Source organism: Nesoenas mayeri, assembly GCF_963082525.1.
Source record: "Nesoenas mayeri genome assembly, chromosome: 7".
Taxonomy (NCBI): domain Eukaryota; kingdom Metazoa; phylum Chordata; class Aves; order Columbiformes; family Columbidae; genus Nesoenas; species Nesoenas mayeri.
The window spans coordinates 1,293,243-1,314,608 of NC_137551.1; the positions used below are offsets into that span (position 1 = coordinate 1,293,243).

The 21,366-nt window shown below is 45.3% G+C and overlaps 1 protein-coding gene across 2 annotated transcripts in view; it reads right to left on the reverse strand.

Annotated features, from left to right (window-relative positions):
• Window positions 1-21,366, reverse strand: part of MICU1 (mitochondrial calcium uptake 1) — a 94,363-nt gene that overhangs the window by 47,814 nt on the left and 25,183 nt on the right. For both annotated transcript variants that reach the window (XM_080348043.1, XM_080348042.1), the window contains 3 exons: window positions 20,398-20,581; window positions 14,716-14,878; window positions 8,328-8,371 (listed from right to left, as the gene is read on the reverse strand). In XM_080348043.1, coding sequence (XP_080204169.1) covers window positions 8,328-8,371; window positions 14,716-14,878; window positions 20,398-20,581 — 391 coding nt within the window. The remainder of the gene's footprint in view (window positions 1-8,327; window positions 8,372-14,715; window positions 14,879-20,397; window positions 20,582-21,366) is intronic.

Sequence of the window (21,366 nt, forward strand, 5' to 3'; positions counted from 1 at the left end):
GACCCTTCGCAGGCAGCAAACCTCTCATGCAAGGGAGAAACCCCTGCTGGAAAAGCATATTGGAAATGTGTCGGAAAAGGGACAGTCTACACTGCTGCTCGGGCCTCTGCAGTGCTATGAAATCACGGTGTGGAGGATCACAGCGGCATTCCTCACGGAAATGGGGGGGGAGGATTCAAATGAGGTCCTTGATGGCTCGAATCACACTTCGAAAACGGGTTGACTTTTGGCACCTTGGAATTTAAATGGCTGTTTGGGTCTCCGGATGGGAAGCGGGGATTCTGCTTTCCCTCGCCTCAGCCTGCGTTAACGAAATCAACTCATTATGCTGATAAAGCACGTTGCTCGTTTTCCCTGATAAAAACTGCGGTGTGAAAGCACATGGGGAAAATAATAATTCTGTGCAGAAAGCAAGTACTGAACATCGGCTCAGACAACGAGGTCAGGGCCAAACACCCAGCACTAATCACCCACCAGATGAGAAAGGGGCTTGGGGGAAAAAAAGCGCATGTAATCATGCAATTAGAGCTTGCCGTCATGATTGCAAATGGTTAAGGAACCAAATTCAGACACAAGTAGAAACGTTGCCGTTCCCTTCCACTATCTCACTCGTCACTCCTTATCTGCTTCTCCCATCCAGATGGGCCCTTCTCCTGTAGCTGGTGAGGTCGAGCACCCCCTGAAACATGCCCTCCCACCTGCTCCATCCATCCTCCTTCCCTCTCCCCACCAACGCTCTGTCACCAGAGGACAGTTTCTGGAGCTCTGTTTTGTCACTGCAGTATGGAGCGTTAATCCAGCGCCAGCAAAACTATCAAAGAAATTAAAGCAAAAAATGAATCCGTAAACCACTTTTGAATTAAAGGAGCGCACACACCCACTTAGGGGCACTTTGTCACCAAGGTGCTTATTTTTTGCTGACTTCCCCTATAGGTTTCATTAACATCACGAAGCTACAGGGCAAACAAAGCATTTAGAGTACATTTCCCTTTTTACTTACTAATCAACTTCTCTCTGCTATCTAGTTCCCTTCCCTAGAAACCACCTTAGGAACTGGCCCCTCAGTTCCAGCAGGACAGGGAACTGCTGCAGAGAGTCCAGCGCAGCCACCAAGATGCTGCAGGGAGTGGAGCATCTCCCGTGTGAGGAAAGGCTGAGGGAGCTGGGGCTCTGGAGCTGGACAAGAGGACGCTGAGGGGGGACTCATTCATGGAGATCAATATGGAAAGGGGGAGTGTCAGGAGGATGGAGCCAGGCTCTTCTCAGTGACAACCAGTGACAGGACAAGGGGTAACAGGTACAAACTGGAACACAAAAGGTTTCACTTAAATATGAGAAGAAACTTGTTCATGGTGAGGGTGGCAGAGCCTGGCCCAGGCTGCCCAGGGGGGTTGTGGAGTCTCCTTCTGTGCAGACATTCCAACCCGCCTGGACACCTTCCTGTGTAACCTCATCTGGGTGTTCCTGCTCCATGGGGGGATTGCACTGGATGAGCTTTCCAGGTCCCTTCTGGTCCCTGACATTCTGGGATTCCATGAACTACAGCATTTAAATATCTTCATCCTAAAATATTATTTAACATAGCTCACCCTACATAGTTCTGTAACTTGGAAAACTCAAGAAAGGTGGCAAAAAATAACCTTCTCCAAACTCATCCACACCACAATAGCTGATGTTTCCTCACAGCACTTGGCCTTTCTCACAGAACAGCAGTAACCCCACGGCCTTGGGCAGAAAACCCAGAGCCAGCCTAGCACAGTGTCAGCAAACTGCAAAATAAGTCAGAAGCCTCAAAAGACACAATGAAATGAGGAGGACCATGCTTGAGCTTTGCTCAAAGATGTTCCCATTACTCAAGCCATGTATTAACGCTTACCCTGAGGACTCTGCTCTTAACAAGCTGAATTCGAGTATTTGGAAATAAACCCTTTAGGCTGAGGATCAAGGAAAGGATTCGGGATTACTTATTAAAGGAGCAGGGCTGAGCGTACACTGTCCCTTTTACATGGAAAGTGCATATTATGAGGTCTGAAGCACAAAGTAATTAAAGCACATGCTGTCTGCTTTGTACCTGCCAGAAATCCTGGTGGAAGGGGAGAGGGTTAGAAAAGGGAAGAAAAGGAGGTAATGCTTGGTTACATCAACAACAAAACCAAACCACACTTAGAATAAAGACACAAATATCAGAGATATTAGTAGCTGGAAGTAACACCCACCGGGTACCTAGAAACCAGAATAAAAGAGGACATGGAGCAAACAGAGCATTTTAGTAGCGTGCCCAATGAGCCCTGTGAAAACGAGCAACAGAATTAGTGGTACATAAAGATCCCAGCAAGTAGAGCTCTGTCAAAACCGAACATTTGGTATAGGAGGTAGGGACGGATAAAGCGTGTTCCGTATGTGGACATACAGTAACCCAGGTGTCCACAGGGATGTTTGTGCACCATGCGTTTACCTGTGTTACAAGAAATTAAGCATTTTCTTCAACAAAATTTTTATTCAAAACAAGCCAAGAGAAGAATTTGCCATCGGGCACCTGCACAGTTCCCAATGAACAGGGAAACGCAGTGAGGAACACAGAAGTAGCTAAAAACTTGTAACCAAAGCATGTGGGAGCCATGTTTGGCTGCGACAAAACAGCTACTGAGCAAAGAAACCCAAACCCACAGACACCGGTGTCAGCAAAGGAAGTCAAGATAACACAAATCACGGCAGCTCGGCCCAGATTTGCTGATTATCTGTAACAAACGGCACCTCTGCTTGCTTCCACAAAGCCTCACGGGCAAGAATCATCTCCCAGAGGTTCATTAAGACACTTCTGGGGACAGCAGAGGAACTTTTATATAGTTTATTATCTATGTGAGAAGATGCTTTCTGGTTATTATGTGAAAAACTACTTGCACTAAGATCAGAAGTCAAAGGAATCTGAAGCAGGAAATCTGCAATTAGCGATGTTCCAGGACAGCTAAAGCTTCAAGGTATCTCAAATCAAGCCATAAGCTCAACTCAACAGCTCAGATTGCTGACAATGGGGATTCATTTACTCTCAACACTCTTAAACATAGAATCACAGAATCATTTTGGTTGGAAGAGACCCTCAAGATCATTGAGTCCAACCATTAACTTGACACAGTCACTAAACCACGTCCCTAATGACTCTATAGACACCGGCAGGAACTCATACAGCAGGATCTGGAGGACTCCTCACCTGTTCTCATTGTGTCTACACTAGAGAGAGGAGTGAGTATCCTTCTCAGTTAATGGGCTCAGTCAATCAACTGCATTATTACAATGGAAGCAAATTTCAGGTGTTTCACTGTCCCTTACAAAAACCATCTGAAGTATTTTCCTTTCTCTTTGCTTTGCTGTTGCTCTGCATTACTCTACGGCATCTCCAAGCATCTAGAGACGTAAATATAAATGCTGGCAGGAAATACTTAATCCATAAATGTAATTAAAGGGCATTGGAAGCCTCTGTAATTACTTACTGCAGCAATGGTAGCAGGAGGGTAAACTGCCGCTAGTAGCTTGAAGGCTTTCATTCTTATTAAGCAGTAGCAAGAAATTTTCCCCACAGGAGAACAAAAAGAGTGAGTCAAGTATATTTTTATTAAACTAATAAGCCATCTAGAGCGTTGTGTAGTTTGTTTTTTTTCCTAAACGGTCTCGAGGTGTTTTAAAAGCACTGCAGGTTACCTTCGGTGCGAGCGCCCACCCGCTCAAAGACGGATCTGTGCTGTGCACCCACCACATGGCTTTTCTGCCTCGGTTCCCACCTTTCCCCCATGTTCCACCGCTGAAATCTCAGCTGTGGGACTCCTGGGAGCTCCCCGGGCCGGGCACCACAAAGGATCCAGGGGACAGGGACCGAATTGCTCTGGACAGGGTGCATCTGCAGCTCACGCTCAGATGAGCGACACTAACAGCATCGCTGCTTCTTGGAGAGATTAAGCTCGTCAATCATTAATGCATCAGTCAAAAAAAACCAAACATCAAGTAAACACAGAGGGCACAACAAAAGAAAATGTTAACCAAAATCTGTGTTAGAATTTATGTAACATTAATGAAGCTTATGCCACGTTACTTGTGCTAAGAGACACACTTAGTGGAAGCAGGTTTCTGCTATCCTCCTGCTAAGCAAGATGCGGGCAAAGAGTGATGAAACAGCCCCATGCCTCAGTTTGCAAATCAGATGTGCAAAGAACATTTCCATGTCGCTCTCAAAAGCGCCCTTTCCTAAGCCCTAACGAGCATTAAGCAGCAGGGGAACAGCACATCATCAATTAAACAGGACTTCCCTTCCTAAGCAGAGAATGCTTTTCAAGGTGGTAGATGAGAGAAGGGACAACAGGAGCGATTTCTCCCACAGATGGGCTAAAAAAGCATTTGCTTTCCCACAGCCAAAACACAAGAGGAAGAACGTGACATGGGAGCAGATGAGCAGTCGTGGTCTGGACGTCTTCACAGCACCGCACCCCAAGCTACGCATTAGACGGTGTCTCTGTCCACATCAGCCTATGGTTCAGGCTCCACATGAACACTTGGAAATGTCTGCAGCCTGATTAATAGAGATATACATTTTTTCTACTCTGAATTTATAGTAATCAATGTCTCTTTTTCCTCTTCCGCCCTCGGCCCAGCAGCAGGTCAGACACATCATGAGCTCATGTTGGCAAACTGATCTCATCAGGGGATTTGGCTGGATTAATGTCTCCAGGGTTTTTGGTCTCACAATGAGTGAAGAAAAAGCATTTCGGCTCAGATTACAGCAGCATTGTTCTCATTAATAAGGCAATAACATTTACCTCCCTCTGCATCAACTCTATAAATTAGCACGAGGAAGAAGGAGAGGAAACAAAAACACAACACAAACAAAACCAGGTATTGTCTTCTCACCATAGCGCTGGATCACAAGCACAGCAAGATGCTTCAGAAACCTGATACAGTTACAATACAGAGGCACATCACTCCATAAAATCCTTTGGCAAGACCAGTCCCAGCCACCACAGGATGGTCAATTAGTTGTTTTGACAGTAGTTTTATGTAAATAAAATCAGTTCTGCAAAAAGAGCAGCTTCTGCACCTCCTTACCAATACCACAGCGTTTAAATCTCAAACACGCGGGGCTCAAAATTCACACTGATACTTAAAACATTGTCCTGTAATATGTAATTAAAATCCAACTGACTGCACAGCTGGTTCTATTCTTTTTGCCGTATCTCTTTCTAAATTGTTCCTTGCATGGAACTAAAATGAATTCTCTTTTCCACTCCTCAGCCAGGATCTACCCTGCAGATCGTCAGTACTTCCAGTACCACGGTTTGCTCACGTCTGGCTACTCACATACTCCTCTCACCTTAAAAATGAGAAGGAAATCTCCAGTGAACAAGTCTATTACTTTCTGATCACAAGTCCCCTCACCCCTGTGTGACATTTGGAAGGATGCTCAGGGGAACGATGGACGTCTTGCCCTTTTGCTTGAGCTCATCAGCTCTGCCAATGCGCAAAGGGGAAGCACCAGAAAGCCAACTCCAGGTAGAGGAACATGAGAGGAATACATACTTGGCAACAGGCAAGAAGGAAGAGATGCAAAAGTATTTTTATCCTCAGGTGCCGCTATGCAAGTGAAACTCGAATGAGTAGCGGCAGCTCTGCAGCAGCTCAGATGGTGCTTGATGCATAAAGACAGCGTTGTTTGTTTAAACTGAAACCCAAAGCAAGCAATAAAATGAGAACACGATGCTATCGGACAGATCAATCTGCTGCCAGGTTCTTTCATTACCAAGGGGGAGCCAAGGCCAATTTATTTTATCATCTCCTCAAGTGATCTTCTCACCTGGACATCAGCACTACTCTAATAGCCACAGTCAGATTCTGTCAGTCCCAAATGTCTTTAAGCAAACAGCAACCTCTATTTCTTCATTTTCAACAGCACAAACTCCTCCTAGGGTGTTATTAGACTGTGGAAAAAATAGGTCCAAGGAGAAGATAGCCATCGAGTCCATTGCAGTACCCTAAATCTGCTGCCTTGCTTCCAGACCACCCAAACCAAAGCACAGAGACATCCGAGTGCAGCATCAGCACTTGTAAGTTACATAAAAAAGCAATTTCACTCTGCTACAGGTCAGAGTGAAAGGTGGTTGGTGCGAAAAGCGAAGACTGACTGTTTTCCACCCTCCAGGTGTTCACCACGCTGAGCGGCAAGATCCTCAGAGCGTGGACGATGACGCACAGTCGAGCGCGGTACCGCAAACACCGACTGATATCAAAGTGCTGGAGCGGGTCCAGAGAAGAGCAACAAGACTGGGGAAGGGACTTGAACACAAGCCCTATGGGGAGAGGCTGAGGGAGCTGGGCTTGTTTAGTCTGGAGAAGAGGAGGCTTAGAGCTGAGCTCAGCACTCTCTAGAACTACCTGAAGGGCAGTTCTAGCCAGGTGGGGATTGGGCTCTTCTCCCAGGCATCAGCAATAGGACAAGGGGCCATGGGCTTCAACTCTGCCAGGGGACATTTAGGCTGGAGATGAGAAAGCAATTCTGTGCAGAGAGAGTGGTCAGGCATTGGAATGGCTGCCCAGGGAGGTGCTGGACTCACCGGCCATGGAGGTTTTTAAGCTGAGATTGGACATGGCACTTAGTGCCATGATCTAGTCAATGGGCTGGAGTTGGACCAAGGGTTGGACTGGATGATCTCTGAGGTCTTTTCCAACCCAGTCCATTCTGTGATTCTGTGACTGTGGGTTTTCAACTCCCAGTTTTCAACCCCCAGTCACCGCCTCTGTCACACTGAAACATGCTGCAATTCAAGCCCTCAGCGCTGAGGGGCAGAGGAACAGAAAGCTGCGCTCAGCCAAGGGATTGCCTTCGGATCTTTTGTCCGATGCGATAGGAACCGGCCGCAGAGCACACAGGGACAGAGGAACGATCAGCAAAAATAGCGTGGGATTCAGCATTTCTTCCCCACAAACAAGTCTTGTCTATGTGAAGCCTCAGGGATGAGTGTGATAGCTTGACAAGATCAAGTGATGAAAGTGAGCAGACGCAAAACAGACTGACAAACTAGAGGGAGAAACATTAGATATTTCACTAAGAATATAAGTACTTTTCTATTTCTTCAGGGATTTTTTTGAACCCTGACAAGCAGACATGCGTTTGCGTCAGAGGGAGAAGAAAACAAGTGTTCACAACATGCTTCATAGTTTTATGCGTCAAAACTAACTGCCAAAATACTACTTCCCAATTGTCTGTTCTCAAGCCCAACGTCGCTCTGCTGCCTGGGCAACCAGAACACTCGTATGCCACTGACACCTGGGGTCCCTGTCACCTCAGCACCTCCTGGCTTTACCTTTCCGTACTAACCACAAAGCAAGACGGGGAGCTGCATGTGTTCAGCCCACACTGTGTTTATATAAAGCTTTAAGTGCATTTTTTCCCCAGTATCGAGGCTTTATGGAAATGCCCGACACTACGTGTCAGGCACATCGCTCAGCAATGAAGTGCGATTAGATATTCATCTCCCTTTGGAAAAATAGAAGCTTTGTTTACACATGATGCTGATAAAACTAAAATATCGCTAAAAGCTGGAGTACCACTATGTGATATGATGGAAAATTAACGAACCTGCAGTTATGTGCATCGAGAAGTTGATATGAGCTGCTAGTCCTAAGGCCAGAGCCGCATTTACCGTGCTCCTCCACACCAGTGGGATTAACGGTGTGGTTAATTGATCTCTGATTTCCGCAATAAAAGGGAGGATGCTCCGCAGTTCCACTCAGGCAAGTGGACAAGACCATGCTCAACGTTTTACCAACACATGCTGTGCCAGCACAAACATCCAGAACCATCATGTACCATGTAGGAAGGACCTGGGCTTCAAAAGGGAATGGAATAAGGTTGTTTGATGGGGGGAGAAATAGATATTGGGGATGCAGATAAAAACACAGGAGCATCTCCTTCCTTTAGGAACCTGTAGATAAGCCTGGAAGGGAAAGGTCAAGCGAGTTTCCTCTGATACGGCGTAATTTATGGGGGTCTCAAACAGCCATAAAGAAGCAGCACAGAAACATGATTACGACCCGTAATTTCCTGGCTTACCAGTATATAAGAAGAGGCAATATTTTATCTGTAAACACTAAAATAAGATCCCTTTAAAAAACTATCAATCTGTCATTCTGGAAAAAGCACTGCAGTGCTACAAAACAACAAAAAGCTCAGAAAAGAATATTTTAAATACTTCGTTTAACTTATACCCACGCACAGGTAATAACTAAAGGACTCTAAGTTAAAAAAGCCATTGAATAATATACGTTTAATAGTCCAACGCGCTCACCTTCCCATCGTAGCGTTTCACTATAAACTGATCCAGGCCCAGGTCTGAAAGACAAAGAGAAAAAGACACTTTAACAAATAAAGGTCTTTGAGGGTAAGAATAAACATTTTGAGGGGTTTCTGTTGGAGGATTAGAAGATAAAATGCGCTGAATGACACCTGTAGAAAGCGTAACGGTGACACTGTTTTCGGTGACACTGTTTTCTTTGCTTCATGCATTTTGTAATTTGTATTTTGATCTTGAAAGACAAACTCGTGGCATCAGAGAAGAAAAGCTCTTTGTAGCAGGGGCAGCAGGAACACAGCTCCCAGCACCCCCCGATAGCCTCGAATACCCACCCCACAGCACTATTACCAGGCAAACATTTTGCCCATGATGCTCCAAGCAAATACAGGTTCATAAAACTCGTACCCTTTTAAATGACACCTCTTGACCGACTCGCAAATGGGAACACAAAGATTGAGATCTTCCCAGATAAATCCAAAAAGTTGTTCATATTTTTGTATAAAATTGCTTGTAAATAGATTTCCAAGGAGAGAAGGTGTAGCTGGATTCATAGGAAGGTGAGCGCTTTAGCTAGAAAGGGCATTTTGGAGAAAGGCAGGTAGAGGGGTAATTTCTATGAGTAAACTCAGTTTCTCACACCATCTCAACGTGCTTTTTCTGTCTCGAAGAGGGGAGGGAAATACAATCCCAGCACCTGCAGAGTTAAGGCACAGAGCTCTCAATCGAACCCACAATGCCCAGCGGGCTACACGTACACTGATGAACGCACATATAAGCAAAATGACAAAGATATTTGGGAAGATGAATTATCTGAGCTTTGCAATCCAAAGTGGGGAAGATGTGCCCTGAGAGGAGATAAAGCACAACTCAAACCAAGCCCTTCCAGTAATTTGGGAGAGCACAGGCCAATTTTTGGCTCGCTGAAGAATTAAAACCCCTCCGCAGCGCTACGTCCCGTGCATTTTCTGCCACTGTTTATGATAATTATCATACTCTCATTTCAATTTAAATTAGAAAAAAAGATGGAAAATAAGCAAAATAAAACCTCTCTCATGCCTGTTGTGTCACTTGCTTGTGCAGGAGGATAATAAAACCCTTCCCGTCTACTGGAAAGGGTTCATAATGGTTACAGAGCAGAAAATGGAGTTACTAATGGCTGCGGGGTGACCCCCTCAACCTTTCTGAGCCAAAGCAGCTAAAACTCCTCCATCACCAATTTCAAAGGTCAAAGCGATTGTCAGAGGGTTTTCTGGATTTGTGCATATTCAAGCCAGAAAGCGCCTTCTCAATATTTTGTGCGCCTGACAATAGAGCGCAAACTGCATATTCATCCACTTTTTCAGAATTTAATCATCTTCTGAATATTGTCCTCCTTAAGATTGCGGGTATAAAAGCGGTAGAGTAAGTATTGGAACATTTAGAGGCACGATTCGTTTAATAAATATGCTTATTTTACCAGAGACGCATTATCTGGTCTGAGCTCCCCCCTGCCCATCCGTCTGGATGCGGAGCGCTAAGCTGAGCTTGGCTTACACCCACGTGGCGTAATAAAGTCATTTCTCAAGCACACCTCCTGTTGCCATGCCAGGAAATGGTGCTGCAAGACAGATCCCTGACAGCCCGACGTTGCACACGTACTCACAGAACGCTAAAAAAGGACACGGGTTAAAAATAGCAAGTGAAAATATGTCTTCATGGCATCCCCCCTGCTCCCCGGCAGGACACCACTGCTGGGAAATGAAACCGGTTTCAGAAGAGACCCAAAATGAATGGATGCTCCTGGAGATGAACAGCGAGAAAAGATGAACTAACAACTGTTTTATATACATATAAATATCATATATATTACTAAATATAGATAGCAAATACGTAGCGTGTAATGAATAAATATACGAGTCTATATGTACATAGAGAAAAGTTATTAAAACAGCCAAATGGCAGCTAAAAAGGCAGAATACTGGTATCTATACTAAAGGACAAGGCTACTGTTGTAAACCTCACGCTCTCCACAGGTGTAACGTGAGGTGGTGGGGTATGGATGGAGTGGACTAAAAAGTGTCACGACAGGTAACAGCAATCAATTACAACAGCCACACAGAAGCGAAAGGAAACTGGTGAAATTCGGAGGTTTGAATTGAGGGCAGTGCAGTTTGGTCCGGCCTCATTCACCCAAGCACGGAGATGTTTGCTTCCATGCGTTTGCTCGATCGCTGCGGCACGTATTGAAAAGATACAGAACAAAGCAGCGCCTGGGTAAGCGGAGACGATTCCTGCGAGGGACAGAGCGACGGACCTCGACTTACATACGGCTTTTCTGCACCTGCAGCCAAACTCTCAGGCCGAGTGTAGAAGTTGCCAGGTCTGTCCTCAAACAAGAGCCCCGAGCATTTAGTTATGTTTGCTGAAGAAACGGCTTACACCACATTACAGAAATGCAATTCTAATTACATATATCACATCAGCCTCGTCTGACACGAGCCCATCTGACGAGAAGCAGAATGGATAACCTTGGTTTACACATCCCTCTGAGATCGGGGAGAGACATCCGTATGAAAACACAGCACCAGAATTAGCTGCTTTGGCTGCCTGGCCTTTTTTCATGTCACTGTTATCAGTGTTAACCTGTTGCAAGCACAAACTTCTCTGTTCACATCAGTGTTCTATGGCCTCTCTTTCTCGCAGCTGTGCACAATGACATCCCCTCCGCTCTGCTGCATTAACTAAGCTACACACTTAAATCCCTCTATAAAATTCCCCTTACAATAGCTCCTGACAGAATAAGCCAATTCAAAACCTTAAAGGGCATTTATACATTCAAGGCATACAGTTTTACTCGATACATTTTTCTTTTCCCAACACAGTTTATTTTCATTTTACGGACGTGCTTTACCACAAGACTTTAATCTTCAAAGTTGACAGAAGGAAACCAAGAAACAAGAGGGTGCCTGACGCCTCTGTTCTTTCTTTGCATTGCATTAAAAAAGGCTTCTCCTCCAAGACTTCACCATAGGAATCGAGCATTTGCGTGGGCTGGAGAGCTAATGGAAACACCGCACGACTGAGGACAATCCCAGCTGAACAAGGGAAGGAAAGAATGTTGGTTATTACATCTCCGTTAATGAAAAGGCAGCGTGCTAAGCTAAAGCTACCGCAGGACCGTCTGTTAGTGATACACTCATAAAACAAATATCCCCTGGCTGGGCTATTGCTGACGAGCCGCAGGAACACAAGCTAATAGGCATGTTTAAGAGTAAAAGGAGCTTTTCCACCTTTCGCTGGAGAGCTTGGGCTGAAATGCTGCTCTCTCAGAATGGGATTAAAGGATTTTCTTCAAGAGAGATAGCAATGAAACCCAGCAATGGTTTCGGGAGGACACCTGCCTGCCCCACGAAGCCTTTGGGACCAATAGCTAGTTTACTTTTGATTTTTGAGTAGCACTACACATCACTCCTGCAAACTCTGATACCGCCCAAAGCACAATCATGGGACCAAAGGAAACGCCAGCACGGCCGAGGAGTCGCTGAGCGAGCGGCATCGCTCTGTTGTTTCAGACGAGACTGACACGGCTCACTCGGCAATACTAAGAATAAAGGCCCCCGCTCCTATTCGTGGGATGGAACTTTGGCAGCACTCTAAAAATAAAAATAAAAATAATAAAAAATAAAAAATAAATATAAGGCTACTGTTGTAATATATATAAATAAATAAAAATAAATCCAAATGACTCGCTGACTGCCACAATGGGGAAAAGAGGCTGTTCAACAGGATATTTTCACTTGGTTTTGGGCAGGGATACCAAGGAGGCGCCAGGTATGAAACCACCATTCCTGCTGATCCAGCCTGGGCACCGAGCTATCGCTCGGGTACGACATGAGCTGGGAGGAGTAAAACCAAACAGCCAGAGGGCTGCGGGGAGCAGATATCGCTGCCCACGCTTCTGGTGGCGCTTGGACTTCCCAGATAGCACATAAAGAATTTGTTTTCTTTTTTAAAGCAGCTTCCAAGTTTAATGCCATTATTCTGACAGACAGTCCCAAGCTCAGCAACAGTGTGTCACACCTTAAGCGCAGCTTGTCTGCTTGGGAAAGCTACGGTAAAAGCTTTACTGAATTAGGGAAAACAACCTACAAGAGCTATTGACTTGGCCGCTTCTCCTCAAGCCCGCAAAACGCAGTATAGAATTTACTTGACACTTTATTGACCATAAATCAAACTTTCCCCTATGTAATCCATAAAAATGAATCAGGCATACGATACTTCGCAGTAGATTAGCGCTTTAAAAATAAATACAACGGGGACTCTGATACCTCATTACTCTGTATCACTTACATTCCACAGTGTTTTCCCTCCACAAAACAGCAGACGCATTAACAAGAAGTTACTCACTGAAACTAGGAGCAGCATCTTGAGCATTCAGAGCATCCCCTGCCCTGCTCTTGAACTGCATTAACTCACAGGAACAGAAGGCAACTGCTTTGCCCCACAAACCTAGGAGCAATTACTCATGGAAAACCTTGGGGTCAGTGGAACTGCAGAAAGCGACCTGTAATTCTGTTAAATATTAACCTACCCGATTAGTATGGTTATAGCAGGCTGCATCTCCACCTGAAGGAGATTTTTCCAAGGAATACTCATGGCTACATCAGTACCCGATGTACTGAAGGAAGGAAGAAGCTCCCTGGGTCGGGGCGGGACGTGCAGTCCCAGCGGAGGGCACACCCGAGTCGTGACTAAGGGAGAAAGCAGCCCCGGCATTTCCCTGCTCATCTATAATCTAGATTATTTTCTGAGTCAGAAGCACCCAGCGGATGTGAAGTGCAGAAATAAACCAGCCAGCAGGTAGCAGTCTTGGCCTTTAACTTCTGGTTTTATAATCAGATTTTTCTTTTTTTTATTACGAGTTTTTAAAACATTTGGGAACAAGCGTATGGCTGGTTTGACTTGACTGTAATTAAGCCATTTACTCTTCCACTGTTCATTATGTATTAAGAAATCATTTACCACCATTGCGATGATGTACAGCGTCACTGAGAACCAGCCCAGCAGTGGCTCTGTCTAGAAGCAAGTCCATGACAGTAACGGTCCTCAAGATGGATTTTCAAGCTAACAAGACCTAAGACACCGGCTCTGCTGCTCCGCCTGCTGATGGGCAGCCCAAGCTCCATTTCCACCTCATTCCACTTTCCTAGAGCACCTCTAAGTATCACTAAGGCAATTTGCTTCCCTCACAGGCTGCTTTGTGACACCGACTAACAGAATTCTCAGGTACAGAAAGGCACAACAGGTTTCATGGGGCCACTTCAGTTGTTCACCTAGCCAGGATAATAATAGTTACAGCAGCAACTGAGTGGCTAAAACTGACAAGTCACTTGGCATTAGTCACCTTCACTGGTCTCCAAAGGTGTTTCCCAAGCACTCCTCCACCTATTTTCTGCGCACACTTTAAAACGCGCCAAGCACATATATTGCACAGAAGAAGTAAAAGAGAATGATACATGTTGAAATTAAACATAAGATGTTCTCTATTTTTAAGCTGGCTGACAAAAATAATGACTGACACGGGAAGACTTGCCCTCAACCACGTGTTGCTGCTTTTCAAATTATCAGATTCAAGGAGCTTTAGATAGATGCTGAAACTTTATGTTACCATCTTATCTATGAATACTATCTTCTGCTTATTGCTCAAACTACTTCTTCACTGCAAATAGAACCACGTAATTCGTATGAAAACCACAGCCATTTTCAGGACTTGATGAAAACCTAAATATCAATTCACCAACATGCTTTTAACACTAATGCCAGGATTATTTTGTCTTCCCTGCTGCGTACGCTTCATACTGTTGTTTTCTAAGCATGCATGTACATGGTATTTGTTCAGCAGCTGTCACTAAGATATCAAAACACAGTTTCACGTAAACCCCACTCTCAATAAGTTAACATTTGGGGGCTGGGGTTCCTCATTAATGCCTGTAGAGAGGAGTTGTAACTTGACAACAGCTTGTTTCATTCTTTGAGACACACTATGGGAGACCAAGAAACCCCATTTCCCACATCTCATCCAAAACACAAATCTCCTCTGACACAGAAGATGGGTAAAATCCTCCTGCCACCCTCCAAAAACCAACCTCTTCCTAAACGCTCAGGACACAGCTTTCTGGACCAGGAAAAACAAGCAGCGTACCCCAACCAACATCACTTCATTTTGGCTGTGGCAGCAGCCTAACCAGCACCCCCAATTTTGTGCCATAGCTCTCAACATAATGAGGATACCCATCAATGCGACTGTTTGATGGGAAATTTAAAGATCAGGTAAGCAGAGACTGAAGAGTTAATTCCCCTTGGCCGCAGCAGTTTTTCCAATTGCTAGAGACACATCACTTACGCTCTGGTTGTTTTTCATTAGGTGTTATTGATCTCACGAAATCCTGCGGTGTCATGAAAACCTCCGACTCGCCGTGCTCATTTATGACTTTCAAAGTGGCGAAGTATCTGAAGATCTTGTCGGGCGTGGAGTAGGCTCTGATCCTGTTCTCGTATTCCATCACCTGGAAATGAAATTCAACGGGCATTAGATGTGCGTGGTTCCTCCCCAACACCTCCACAAGCCCCTTAGTCCTCTGAAATGTTTAGAAACAAAGTTGTGTGCAGCGACATTTGTAAGAAATAATGCTGAATGGGTCCAAATCCCCCCTATCCTTAGCCTACCAGGAAAATTCGAAATATCAGCTCCTGATGGCCCAGGGTTAAGAAGAACAAACACAAAGAGTCTTTGCTACTCAGAAGTTTTGACTGTTCATGGTGGCAAGGGAACAAAACAAATTAACAACATCCCTGAAGGCGCTTTTAAACAGGAACACAAAAAGCACCAGTATCACATCTGTGAATCTAAAGCAGTTCAACGTTTTAACCACAGTGTTGAAGGTCCGATTAATAAACGAAGTAAAAGCCTTGGAGAGCTGGGAGAGACCTTGACTTTCAAGCAGAGTCTTGGAACAAATTATCTGGAGCCGCAGCTGGTTGCTCAGTCACCCAACATCATTTTTTCCTCTTTTCTATCATGTTTATGCAGAGTTTTGCCAACATTCTTTACTCAGTCCACTGCTTCCCAATCTGCCACTTGTTAACTCCGCCAGGAGTGATTATTTTGTACCTAAAACTGTTTTCCCCAACACACAGCTAGAATTTATCAAAGAACAGCAAGCTTTTATAAACAGAAATCCCAATGTAGAGCCGCAAGGGAGGAAAAAGGCACAAAGACCTACACTTCATTATGGATTAGAGAAGAAAACTTCCCTTTGTAGTTCAGCTTTTTATTCCTGCATTATCCACCATGTTTAGCAGCCCATAATGTGCTTGAAACCTTCAGTACTCTGGCCAAGGGCCACAGGAGGAAGGGAAAAGAGACCTGCTGGAAGAGAACAGGCAAGATCAAGGGTAGTGCCAAGGCATCTGTAGATCATTTATGGCTTTGGTCTTGTTCCAGCCTTGTCCTTCAACAACTTCTCCACCCTGATGTTTATCAGAAAGAAAACACCCTCTCTAATTTCTCTTATTTCTAATAAAAGAAGCCAAAGGCTTTTAATTCCCCAACCCAGGCTTAGGTAAAGTAGCTGGCTAAAAGCAGAGCCTCTCTACCCTTGTTCTATCTCCCATCTCCAGTAAATGTGACCAGGGGACAAACAGAAGGTCTCACTCATACGGCTTTGACATCATTTCAAGCATTTCCCCTACTCTTCTTTGTGTTGTCATCGCTTCTTTTACAATCAAGCCCATAGGGAACACAGAACTGTCCTTGCATCAACCACCACAACCAGCTCCCTCTTTCCTGCACAGAGGAAAACTTTTGTCGCTCCTTCATTTTCTTATGAGCCTTTGCACCTCGAATCAAGCTTTGCCTCATTTTTATTGCTTCAGTCCACCAAGTCCTACAAAGATAAGGGCATTGGATCAAAAGCAATTGTTTTATTGCTTTTAGCCATCCTGCCTTCTATCCATGCATACTGCGAAATTTAAAGCTTCCTCAAGCACTCATGAAGATGCAATTTTAAATACATGGCTCGAAAAGCCACATAACAGGCTAAAAAACACCTCGTGTCTCAGTGCGCAGCACAAGAGCCCCAAACGTCTGCAAACCCAGACGTTTGTCCCCATACTGTCTGTGGCTTCATGAGAAGTATAAAAGTGGATTTGGGATTCCATTCCTCCAATAAAAGCAGCTGAACACCCTTGCAAAGACGGGACCCAAGGGTGCAGCAGGTGGAGAGTTGCCTCCGGTCTCAGAGCAGCATCAGACAGCAAAGCGGGAAGTGAAGGATGTTAATGACCACCAGCTCCTGATGCAGTTGGCCACGTCTGGCCAAAGAGCCAAGCTGACCTGCTATCCCCATGAAAGCTCAAAGCAGCCCCTCTATCCCCATTGCAGTGTAAGAAATAGGTGTTACCTGTTAAGCGATTTGAGTTTCAGAAGGGAAAATCATCATGTGCATCTCCTCGAGGTTTTGTGGGAAGCTAATGGTTTAATTATTTGCAACATTCTGAGTTGCAGCAATTAGCTGTGACATACGCAAACCCCACAATCTTCAGGACAAATACACTCCTTAAAAATTATGAGGAACAACGGTCTTGAATAACTCACAATCTAGACCAAAAAAGTCCCATCTAAAAGGCTTGTTTAGTATCTCACGGGCTGTTCTCATCACAGCCAAAGTCACTTCTTCCTCAATCTTCCCCAGGAGAATCCAGCAAGCGCAGCCAACACTTCTCCCCTTTTGCCCGCAGCTGAACTCGCAATTACCTCATTTTTGCCAACATGATCTAATCAGCTGGCAAAACCTCACAAATATGCCGCAACCCATCCTTTTCAGCTTTGAGACTGCATTCAACGTGAAGCCAGATGAAGAAGGGAACAGCTGAGACCCTAAAACAGGAACAGCTCGCTTATTCGAGCACAAAGTGGGCAATTTGGGTGCCCTAAAATCTCTGTACAAATGCAGCGATAAAAGCAGGGGTGTATGTATTGGGGTGGACACACCACCATTTGTGAGGGGTTTTTATTACGCTGCTTCTAAACGATCTGGAGGCAAAATCATCCCTGACAAGTCTCTCCTCCCATGACCTCTTCCCTATGAAATACTCCAAAACACTTGTCCTGGCAAGGTATGCAGGCAGCCGGCTGCCTTCCCCCACTACGCACCAGCCCTGGGGGCAGCGGATCCCAGCCAAAAATGCACATCCTGCCTTCACAACTGCAGTCTCATGTAATCGGGGGCCTCCCTTTTTGTGACCCAAAAGGGAAGAGTCCCCTTTTTGGCATTTATTAATAGAGTAGGGATGGGAGTAGAAAGACAAACAAGTAATCTTGCTGTTGAGACAGTCAATGTTCATTAAATGAAATCCTGCTGCAGACATGAAAATAAAGCTCAAAATGAACATCTCGGTTCAATTCCACAGCATCACCGGGGCCTCCCTGACGTGCAGCAGAACAGGAGCTCTGGCAGTCCAGCTCCACCACACACATCTTAGCAGGGCAATTAATTAATTTCTTTGGGTTTTCTACTGCAATGTACACTAAAATGAAGTCTTGGCACAACTAGCACTCCAAAGGGAGCGTACCTGCAGCAGCCAGCAACCACGGCAAGCGAGTCTTCACAAAGCAGCCCTAATGCCACATGCAAACTCTTTTTAGCTAATTAAATAACATGTCAGCCCACCCACATCATGTGTTACCGCTCATTAGCTTTCCAACTGCAAAAGCATTCAAACAATCTCTTCCTTTCCTCCCATATGCAGGCAGGACATATACATTGCACAGACTGCGAGGCAACACGTGCCCTGGAACCAGCCACACGCCGTCCCAGCCCCAGCAGGTGCCAAGTGATTTGTATTTCAACTTCCTCTCGGCTGAATCACTGCCCAAAATAGCCATGTCACGCCTAATTTATTGTTTCACCACTAATCATCAGCTTCATTAAAAGCAACATCGGATAACAAACAAGTGTTAAACACTTTTGATTGAGCTTCATTTTGGTTTTTTTTTCCTCATGGAAAACCCCACACTGTTTTCAATTAATTATGGGAAGAGTTGGAGAGGTGTTTTACTGTGGGGTTTTTTGTTTGTTTGCCTTGGTTGTGTGGGTTTTTTTAATCATGTAGAAGAGTCAGAAAACCCCTGGGTGATACATAAGTGATATGGAGATCAGCACATCCTGGCTCGGGCACACCTTCCTCTGCCATCCGAGCTGGAAACGTTCCAACGTACCTCCTGAGATGAGTCACTGGGGCAACCACTGCCCAAACCCCAACCCACAACAGGGCCGCTCACACTCAAACACGGAACCTGGCACCTAGGAGAACACCGGTTACATCCTGAATTAAACGGAGCAACAGCAACGCTGGCTTTCAGGGCACAGAAGGTACGTTTTGTCATGCCATGGGCTGAGCCGGGATTCAGGCTGCGCACTGTCCCCACCGGACCTCTCGGGCACCGTCCCACGCCTGGCTCGCCTCTGGCTTGGAAAACGTGGCCACGTTCCTCCCTGCCTAGTATGGGAAGGAAAGAGTTGGTCGGTGCAGGCACGTCTCCTAACAACTGAAATAAGAGTTGCAAACAAACCTTCTCTGGCTTCCCCAGCCAGAAGCGACCAAGCCACGTAAGTCAAAAATCCATCATTACATCTCCTGTATCAACAAGTGTTCTCGTTCAAAAAAGAAGAGCGTGGAGGAAGGTGGATCATTTCTTAGCTCTTGGCAACCTGCCTCCATCTGCTGACGCTGGAAAAAATAACCCGCTTGTCTTGAGTGGTACTGGCAAGAGTCGAAACCTTGCTGAAGCTGTCAGAGCACCTGGCACCCAGTTGCCAGGAAAATTAGCAGAAGCCAAGAACCCATAGTCCTGGACAATTCTGAGTATCTCAGCATAACATCTCCCAACATCACTTCACCGAGCTACCACCAGCACGTCACAACAGGGAGGGTTTGGAGCCCCAAATATGGCAAGGAACTTGAAATTTCAAGTTGTGTTATCTGCTCTAATCAAGAACAGAATGTGATTCAGCAATTTCAAACAAAACAGCTCTTAATTTTTTATGAAAAGCTGTTAAGCCACTATATACAACCATCCACAATTTAACAGCTAATGAGATGCAGCCTCCAGAACACAGACTTGAAAATAATTATCAGAAGCAAATCGTAGAGAAAGGAAGAGTGAAGAGCATATACTCCCATTCCCCTCTTTGGCACTGCAAAGATATTAAATCATCAAACACAGCCCAATGAAACTGACGTGCAGACAGGTTTAAAAAATAAAACCCTGCTGTCTGCCAGCTCTCACTTACAGGATGCTCAATCAGCCCAAATCATACAGCTTGTCACAACAGAGATTACAAAGAGTCCCAAACTAGTTGTCAAGGAGCCCAAAGCTCTCAGGATTACCCAGCACTGAAAGCAGGTCACGAGCTGACAATATAGTTCATTACTCCTCTTGAAAATGTGTCTGATGTGAGAATTAAATAGGCATAGGCATCGAGAGACACAACTAACCACAAATAGGAAGTGAGGCTGTATTTCAACAACTAGATTTCCATGGAATAATTAAAGAAAAAATTAAACTACACCTTTCTTATAACCCTCACTTCCACACATCCTTTGTTCATCCTCCACACTCTGTATGTTTCCGGGATGGCCTCCAACACACACGTGCTGGCTGCCCTAGGTGGTTTTAAAGCTTTCGCACCGATTCCCTACTTCGCACGGCCCATCCTCACAGCCATCGAGGCAGGAGCCTTAATTTGTCAGCGAGCCACTTCTTGGACATCCAACCACAGATGGGAACACAGGTCTCTGTTTCAGAGCATCAGCGTGCTGCGCTTTCCAAATAAATAAGTTGAAGAAACTCAAAGCCGCATGCCAAGAAAACAGGTTCAGGTCCTTAGAAATATCCACAAGCACAGTGCAAAAGCCAGACACACACGGTACCACAATCTGAATTAAACATTGTGCAAGTGTTCTCCTTTTTGTTCCCGCTGCAGTGTGGCAGCTGCGGGTGTAACACACCCCAGTTCTGTACCTTACGGTCCCTGAACCCAGAACGCTTCTTCTTCTTCCCCTCCTGCTGAGCCTCCTCGTTGCCCGATGCGACGGCCTTTCCGCCCTCAGCGCCGCTGCCCTCCTCCTCCTCCTCATGCTTCACCTTCTCGCTCGGCTCTGCCCTCGCATCGTGTTTGACAGAGGACGAGTCTTCCGCGTAGGCCCTGTTCAAGGGAAAAGAAAACACAGATGGAGGGAATTGTTAAAAGTGATGCTAAGGCTACAAAGATGGCCCTGCAAAGCAATCCTTGAAGGAGACGCTTGTTACGGTTCAGAGCGGAGGACCACAAGGCAAAAGCGAAGAAGCGATCAGTCTTCTCGGAGTGCTGTGTGCTTTTCCCTGCTGTGTACGATCAAATTTCCACCCCCATGCCCCAAAACCTGATCTAATAATCACAGTAAACTTTTCCAGACCAAGAACACTGAAGCGAGTCACTCAGGGAATTATTGTACCCTCTCCCAAAATTAAACATACAAGAAACATCAGGAAGGGCTCACCATACCTCCTCTAGCGCTAAATTCCACCCCCGCTCCCCTAAAAAAGATTGATAGCAAGTGATAAAAATGTGTTTTACCATCAGCACTGCAGGACGCAGAAAGAACAGACTTTTTGTTTCAGCTCAGCTGATTTATTTCCTATCTCCAGCAGGTGACAACCTGTTTTATTTCCCTCTCCCACCAATGACTCCTCTAAACTCTGGTGCTGTAGGATTTGTGACCACAAGAACTGGAGTTGTTTATCCTCAAGTTGGAAATACAACTCTGGCAGAGCACAGGACCCTTTTTCCCTTGTTCGGTTACAAAGATCTTCAGCGACACTGTTTATAGACCAACACTCAATACCCAAAATCAGTCTGTCTAAGCTGTGAGCAACTTGCAGAGTTGCAACTGGCAACAGGGCAGTTAAATAAAGAGCAGGCTAAGTCCATAAGCCAAACAATGCTATGGC